The following is an 8,739-nucleotide window of genomic DNA, read 5'->3' on the forward strand; positions in this document are numbered from 1 at the left end:
TTCGATTATAGATCCAAAAGCTGCAATAACCTTGCTTGCATCCTTTATAAACTCGCTCAGTTCCCCAGGTGCGTTTGGAGCCTGATATGGAAAGGGTTAGCTCAAGCGTAGTAGAAGAGACAACCTCACTAACCTGGCGCATAGCAAGAAGCTGCTTCATCGCAGCGGCACCATCCGAGACTTTACCCAAAATTGCCAAGACTTCTAACCAATTAAGAAGATGATTGCAAAGAAACACGTAGACGTCATCTCCTACAGGCCCTTCACTTTGCTGTAAATGGTAAACCCAGTAGACGCAGGCATACTGGAGATCAGCGGGGATATGTGTATCCATCATTTGCTTGTCGATCTTATCTCTGAGCCCGTCTGGTTTTCGAATGTCGCAGATATCCCGTTTGAGCCCCGCCTTCATGCGTTTGATACATCGTGCCGCGAGCTTACCGTGTGTTTCTGCAGCGTCTATGTAATGCTTGCTTATCCCGCTGTCCTTGGAGCTGAGGAGAAAGTCGCTAAACGATTTGTGTAGCAGTCGAATAGGACGGTGAGGCTCGGGAGGGATCTCTAGCACTGCATGCAACTCTGGAAGCCACCAGTTCACATCATCCACATCCAAGCCGAGAAGCACAGTGAGAGATGTGGCAGGCAAAGGAGTCGCGAGAAGAACAATAGCCCCTAGGAACTGCAGCTGCTGGCCAGATTCTGCTTCTTCGTTGCCGAGGAACACCTGACTGAGAACAGGATCGTAGATTTGATGCAGCTGAGACTTGCCGTCTTCGCATTGCTTTAGCCACGACTTCAGTTGCTTCTTCGGGTTGCATGGTCGCTTCTCATCATAGACGAACCGGCAAAGAGTTGCAGCATAGATGAAAAGGGGTTCGGGGGTTGTGGCCAGTTGAACCATGCGATCCAAATCGTTAACAGTAGGCCACGGATTTTGATCCACGTTGCAGTCTCTTTTAATTTGTGCGAATTTAGTCTTCAGAAAGATCTGTATATCATTCTTAGTATCTTCAGAGAATACTCGGTGTAGCTCTAAGCTGTAAACAGCCTTCTCTTGAGCAAGAAGCCTGAACGCATTTGCGATTTTCGGGGCGGACCTGCTTGTGCATAGAATACGCAATCGTACTGTGAGGATGTTGCGAAGCTTGGATAATAGGCTAAGAACCAGCGGGAGGTGTTCGGGTTGCTCGCATTCGTCCAAAGCATCGATGATAATTATCCGAGATCCGTGGTTCGCGTCAGTTCGAGGTAAGTCACCCAAAGGGAGCCACAACAGCTTCTCGAACTGGATGGCAAGGCCCTTCTTTTCCACCGCGTCTCTGTCAAGACCGCCAACGGATTTCTGAAGACAGCTTTTGAAGTGAGGAATTGTTTCGGCAAGCTGCGCAGCGAGTGTGGGAAACAGACGCGTCGTGTCATTGCGGCCCCGTTCTCCTCTTTTGAAGAAGTAGCCAGCAACAAGTCGTTTCTCGTTGAAGAACGTGTCAGCCACAGTGCGTGCGATGGTCGATTTTCCGGTCCCTGCAGGGCCAGCTAGCCAGAATAAAGGCTCAGCACATTCGTCTGCCCAGTTATGTATGGTTTCTCGAACACGAAACCGAGTTTGACTTTCACATCTCGGGCTTTCTTGAATATCGGTGCTGTCGTAACGTGCTTGAAAAACAATAGGAAGGTCCACGGGGCGATCTTTGATAATCTCGCTAATAGTCGTCAGTAAAGGTCTACGGTTAAGCAAACTACTACGAACCTCTGCAGCTGAAGCTCTGCGAGTTGCTGAGCAGCAATATCCCGTTGATGTATGGAAACGTGTAGTTGTTCCTCGGCGACTAATAGCACAAATACTGGTTAACGTAATATTCTTACACCACTATTGATAATTTACAAAGTGCTACAACCACAGTACGCAATGTTCCGTTTCCCAAGTTGCCTAAAAGAATTTACTCACTAGGGATTAATTGTCGAACAAGCTTCTCCTCGAGGACCTTTTCTCGAGGTATGACAGAGAGAAGCTCTTTTGCGCATGCTGCCGCAGTTGCTGCTGCATACGGTTGCCAACGCTTGTTCTTGTGCGCATCCGCATAGTCGCAAATCCCACGGACGACGATACATGGAAAGCTGTTCATAAGGCCGGCCGCTTCCATCTCAAAACATAATACACCACCTAATTCCCGGCTGTATCTGTCGCGCGTTAATCCATCCTTCATCACCTGGTTACCAGATGCAATCGTGCCAAAAAATAACCGTGGATCTGTCGTTGTACGCGTTTCCCTATCAACCATATCCTCCGGCCGGCATTTCACACACGTAGCTCCGGCCTTGTGCTGTGATGATGCTTCATAAAGCATATCATTTTCAGGACCTGGGGATGCGAACTTTGGCTGGCTAGAAAGCTTCGATAGATGCCCAACGACTTGCGTCCTGTCCCGGAAGTCATTGGCACGAAGCTTAGCCAAGGCGTTGAGAAGAATCCTCGGCGGCGCGTTGAGGCTGCCGGTACGAGCGACACGGCCGTCAGCTCCAGTTTTTCCAAAATCGTATTGAACCACTCCACCATAGTGATCTGCAGCCTGGCTGATTACGACGTCGCCGAGCCGAATATCAATATCCGCATCGAGGTTCGGGACTCCACCACCGATGCCGACCAAAACGCCGAATCGCAACGAGGGGAAGCTGGCGTTCATATGGCTGGCAACAACAGCTGCTTGGTTCGTACCCATCTGACCGGCTGGCAGGCAAGCAGCCACGACGTTATGGTTTCCGATGCGGCCGAAAGAGTAGATATTAGAGTCGGTCGGGTTGCAGGGTAGGTCGGCAAACTCCTCGTCCATCATCTCGGCCGCGGCTGCCAGCTCGATGGGCAGAGCACAGATCCAGCCAACTGTGAAGTTTTCCGGTGCAATTGTAGGCTCGCTTTCGGAGGCATTTTCTTCGCGGTGCCGCTTGGATGGTGGCATTATTTGTGAAAGCGGCACAATGGAAAGCGCTGTTGAACTCGTACTTCCTGGCGTCGTAGGGACAGACAAAGCTGTAAAGGGTGCCCTTGGATCAGGGCTCAAGGTTCAGTCGGGGAAAGGTGACGGGTTCTGAGACGCATCGGCTACCGAAGAGCTGGCTTCGGGTGTTGTGGATGTCGGGTCGGATCGATCGATTGTCGCTTGCGCTTTGCTTATCGGGTTTGTTACTCCAATAACGGGAGAAGTGTTTCAAACAACGGAAAGATCCTCGAGATTCCCAGGATTTGCGCAGTATCGTCATTAGCAAAGTAAAGTAACCCACGTAAACGCTGACATTGTTTTCCGCCAGATTGATAATGCCTCATCGTGAGGGGTTGGTGAGGCTGTGATCATGCAGGCAGGCAACGGTTGGTCCAATCGCACAGCGAGGACTGCCTAACGCGTATGCTTGGCAAAGCCATGGCTGAGAATTTGTGCTTGCAAGGTCTGTTTGGATACTCTTTTCCAAGAATCGAAGTACGATCGTCAACAAAAGCTAGGAACCCATCCTAGGTAGGCGAAGGTCGTCGAGAAGGTAGGTCACGCTGCTCGAATGGCCGTAGTGGCTGGCCATAACACTACTGGGTGGAGCGCGTTTGGNGATTATAGATCCAAAAGCTGCAATAACCTTGCTTGCATCCTTTATAAACTCGCTCAGTTCCCCAGGTGCGTTTGGAGCCTGATATGGAAAGGGTTAGCTCAAGCGTAGTAGAAGAGACAACCTCACTAACCTGGCGCATAGCAAGAAGCTGCTTCATCGCAGCGGCACCATCCGAGACTTTACCCAAAATTGCCAAGACTTCTAACCAATTAAGAAGATGATTGCAAAGAAACACGTAGACGTCATCTCCTACAGGCCCTTCACTTTGCTGTAAATGGTAAACCCAGTAGACGCAGGCATACTGGAGATCAGCGGGGATATGTGTATCCATCATTTGCTTGTCGATCTTATCTCTGAGCCCGTCTGGTTTTCGAATGTCGCAGATATCCCGTTTGAGCCCCGCCTTCATGCGTTTGATACATCGTGCCGCGAGCTTACCGTGTGTTTCTGCAGCGTCTATGTAATGCTTGCTTATCCCGCTGTCCTTGGAGCTGAGGAGAAAGTCGCTAAACGATTTGTGTAGCAGTCGAATAGGACGGTGAGGCTCGGGAGGGATCTCTAGCACTGCATGCAACTCTGGAAGCCACCAGTTCACATCATCCACATCCAAGCCGAGAAGCACAGTGAGAGATGTGGCAGGCAAAGGAGTCGCGAGAAGAACAATAGCCCCTAGGAACTGCAGCTGCTGGCCAGATTCTGCTTCTTCGTTGCCGAGGAACACCTGACTGAGAACAGGATCGTAGATTTGATGCAGCTGAGACTTGCCGTCTTCGCATTGCTTTAGCCACGACTTCAGTTGCTTCTTCGGGTTGCATGGTCGCTTCTCATCATAGACGAACCGGCAAAGAGTTGCAGCATAGATGAAAAGGGGTTCGGGGGTTGTGGCCAGTTGAACCATGCGATCCAAATCGTTAACAGTAGGCCACGGATTTTGATCCACGTTGCAGTCTCTTTTAATTTGTGCGAATTTAGTCTTCAGAAAGATCTGTATATCATTCTTAGTATCTTCAGAGAATACTCGGTGTAGCTCTAAGCTGTAAACAGCCTTCTCTTGAGCAAGAAGCCTGAACGCATTTGCGATTTTCGGGGCGGACCTGCTTGTGCATAGAATACGCAATCGTACTGTGAGGATGTTGCGAAGCTTGGATAATAGGCTAAGAACCAGCGGGAGGTGTTCGGGTTGCTCGCATTCGTCCAAAGCATCGATGATAATTATCCGAGATCCGTGGTTCGCGTCAGTTCGAGGTAAGTCACCCAAAGGGAGCCACAACAGCTTCTCGAACTGGATGGCAAGGCCCTTCTTTTCCACCGCGTCTCTGTCAAGACCGCCAACGGATTTCTGAAGACAGCTTTTGAAGTGAGGAATTGTTTCGGCAAGCTGCGCAGCGAGTGTGGGAAACAGACGCGTCGTGTCATTGCGGCCCCGTTCTCCTCTTTTGAAGAAGTAGCCAGCAACAAGTCGTTTCTCGTTGAAGAACGTGTCAGCCACAGTGCGTGCGATGGTCGATTTTCCGGTCCCTGCAGGGCCAGCTAGCCAAAATAAAGGCTCAGCACATTCGTCTGCCCAGTTATATATGGTTTCTCGAACACGAAACCGAGTTTGACTTTCACATCTCGGGCTTTCTTGAATATCGGTGCTGTCGTAACGTGCTTAAAAAAAAATAGGAAGGTCCACGGGGCGATCTTTAATAATCTCGCTAATAGTCGTCAATAAAGGTATACGGTTAAGCAAACTACTACGAACATCTGCAGCTAAAGCTCTGCGAATTGCTAAACAGCAATATCCCGTTAATGTATGGAAACGTGTAATTGTTCCTCGGCGACTAATAGCACAAATACTGGTTAACGTAATATTCTTACACCACTATTGATAATTTACAAAGTGCTACAACCACAGTACGCAATGTTCCGTTTCCCAAGTTGCCTAAAAGAATTTACTCACTAGGGATTAATTGTCGAACAAGCTTCTCCTCGAGGACCTTTTCTCGAGGTATGACAGAAAAAAGCTCTTTTGCGCATGCTGCCGCAATTGCTGCTGCATACGGTTGCCAACGCTTGTTCTTGTGCGCATCCGCATAATCGCAAATCCCACGGACGACAATACATGGAAAGCTGTTCATAAGGCCGGCCGCTTCCATCTCAAAACATAATACACCACCTAATTCCCGGCTGTATCTATCGCGCGTTAATCCATCCTTCATCACCTGGTTACCAGATGCAATCGTGCCAAAAAATAACCGTGGATCTGTCGTTGTACGCGTTTCCCTATCAACCATATCCTCCGGCCGGCATTTCACACACGTAGCTCCGGCCTTATGCTGTAATAATGCTTCATAAAACATATCATTTTCAGGACCTGGGGATGCGAACTTTGGCTGGCTAAAAAGCTTCGATAGATGCCCAACGACTTGCGTCCTGTCCCGGAAGTCATTGGCACGAAGCTTAGCCAAGGCGTTGAAAAGAATCCTCGGCGGCGCGTTAAGGCTGCCGGTACGAGCGACACGGCCGTTAGCTCCAGTTTTTCCAAAATCGTATTAAACCACTCCACCATAGTAATCTGCAGCCTGGCTGATTACGACGTCGCCGAGCCGAATATCAATATCCGCATCGAGGTTCGGGACTCCACCACCGATGCCGACCAAAACGCCGAATCGCAACGAGGGGAAGCTGGCGTTCATATGGCTGGCAACAACAGCTGCTTGGTTCGTACCCATCTGACCGGCTGGCAGGCAAGCAGCCACGACGTTATGGTTTCCGATGCGGCCGAAAGAGTAGATATTAGAGTCGGTCGGGTTGCAGGGTAGGTCGGCAAACTCCTCGTCCATCATCTCGGCCGCGGCTGCCAGCTCGATGGGCAGAGCACAGATCCAGCCAACTGTGAAGTTTTCCGGTGCAATTGTAGGCTCGCTTTCGGAGGCATTTTCTTCGCGGTGCCGCTTGGATGGTGGCATTATTTGTGAAAGCGGCACAATGGAAAGCGCTGTTGAACTCGTACTTCCTGGCGTCGTAGGGACAGACAAAGCTGTAAAGGGTGCCCTTGGATCAGGGCTCAAGGTTCAGTCGGGGAAAGGTGACGGGTTCTGAGACGCATCGGCTACCGAAGAGCTGGCTTCGGGTGTTGTGGATGTCGGGTCGGATCGATCGATTGTCGCTTGCGCTTTGCTTATCGGGTTTGTTACTCCAATAACGGGAGAAGTGTTTCAAACAACGGAAAGATCCTCGAGATTCCCAGGATTTGCGCAGTATCGTCATTAGCAAAGTAAAGTAACCCACGTAAACGCTGACATTGTTTTCCGCCAGATTGATAATGCCTCATCGTGAGGGGTTGGTGAGGCTGTGATCATGCAGGCAGGCAACGGTTGGTCCAATCGCACAGCGAGGACTGCCTAACGCGTATGCTTGGCAAAGCCATGGCTGAGAATTTGTGCTTGCAAGGTCTGTTTGGATACTCTTTTCCAAGAATCGAAGTACGATCGTCAACAAAAGCTAGGAACCCATCCTAGGTAGGCGAAGGTCGTCGAGAAGGTAGGTCACGCTGCTCGAATGGCCGTAGTGGCTGGCCATAACACTACTGGGTGGAGCGCGTTTGGAAACAGCGGAAGGGCGGTAACGTTTCGGAACAACGTTGTACCGCGTTTTGTGCACCTCGTTGCAAATTCTGCATCGCCCATTTAGCGCCGCCTGCATCCCATTTGGGGGCACAGCACGTGATACCGCCATGGATGATGCAGTGCCCACTTTATTACTGACAAAGGCTGCCTACGTCGACAGGAAACGTTCCTCTGCAAGTCGGGATAAGTAGTCTGCTGATCCACTCGCACTGTTGCGGTGGATCTTCGGTTAAGCAGCCAAATGGAACACTCACAGCTACATCGAGGGACTTCAACAGATGTTTAATTAGAGCCAAAGCTGGACCTTCCTTCTTCCTGTCACGTACACTCAAGTAGCCTTAGGCCATCTCCACATTTTAGAGACTGAATGTATGAACTGAAAGCGGAAGATAGATTTGCTCCAAACTGTACATTAGTAGACATAGTTCTTCTCCCGTAGGTAGCTTTGCTTCTGGTACAGTTTGGAGCAAATTCATCTTCCGTTTTCACCACAGAAATTCGATATTTGAAGCATGAAGACGGTTCGACAACTCGTTGGGTCTACTCGGGGGAAGATTCGGGTGCATAGTAAGGCACAGTCCCGCCTAGCAAAAATGAACATTTTGCATCAAGTCCTCGCTATGGTATTATCTGTGCATATGTACCGATTGCTTGCTAGGCAAGCATTGCCAGCAGGCATATGCTTAAGAAGGCGGCCCGACCTCCTGTTCATCCAACCATGTTCATTGAGGAAGCAATCTGTCCGATTAAACAATTGTGTGAATGGAAGCTTTGGCACCAGCTAGGCGAGTTGTACTGAAGGCACGCTGGCCAACCGTTGAAGGCCACGGGTACCTCTGTTTTATCTCTGGTGAAGGTATCAGCGTTATTGACGTCTCGGGAATAGGTTGATCTGAAATTCATTTCCTCGTAGGTTGGCTTTTCCGCGTTTCCTGGTGACTTTTATTCTGCGACCCACAGCCTTGCATGGCAGGCCAGCAAAAGAAAGAACTGCTTGGATACTTGCTCAACTGCCTGAACTGCAACACTTACATGGCAGATTTGCGACCATTCCAAAACAGCCAGATTAGATAAAGCAAAGATATCCTGGCACCGGCACCCATATACAATACTACCTCGCAACAGCCATAACGCCACGACGTTCTTAAACAAGGAATTTGGGAGGCTTTTGCAATTGGTTCGCCATTGTTAACGTCGTTAATAGCAGAAACAAGCTGGTTTTCGGTATACTGCTTCATTGGAGAATAAGGAATCAAAATCAGAAAAAAGTAAATTCAAAAACGAAAAATTCATCGAGATATTTATAAAATAATACGAATGGTAAAAATAACAACGTGTTTATTTTTGGGTGTCGGTCACGGGGTATGCAACGTTATTCATTGCGTTGCAAATAAAAACGATGCAAATGGCACACGTGATGCGAACTGCAGGTGGTGTGCGAATCTCGGGTGGTAGCAAAATTTCTAAAGTTGGGTCTGTGCGAGTAAAATCACGTGCTACGTTCTGGTTTGTGGGCGCTGTAAAAGTATCCACT

General features: G+C 49.3%; 1 protein-coding gene across 1 annotated transcript; it reads right to left on the reverse strand.

Moving 5' to 3' along the window:
- Positions 1-6,501, reverse strand: PgNI_12229 (uncharacterized protein; the record flags this gene model as incomplete). Its single annotated transcript, XM_031132183.1, has 7 exons — positions 6,143-6,501; positions 5,537-6,106; positions 3,725-5,124; positions 1,946-2,906; positions 1,748-1,826; positions 134-1,700; positions 1-81 (listed from the first exon to the last, which is right to left on the reverse strand). Coding segments are annotated over exons 1-7 (4,938 nt in total), but the record flags the coding sequence as incomplete, so codon positions are not given.
- Between the last annotated feature and the right edge of the window lie 2,238 nt (positions 6,502-8,739).

Source organism: Pyricularia grisea (genome assembly GCF_004355905.1).
Source record: "Pyricularia grisea strain NI907 chromosome Unknown Pyricularia_grisea_NI907_Scaffold_11, whole genome shotgun sequence".
Taxonomy (NCBI): domain Eukaryota; kingdom Fungi; phylum Ascomycota; class Sordariomycetes; order Magnaporthales; family Pyriculariaceae; genus Pyricularia; species Pyricularia grisea.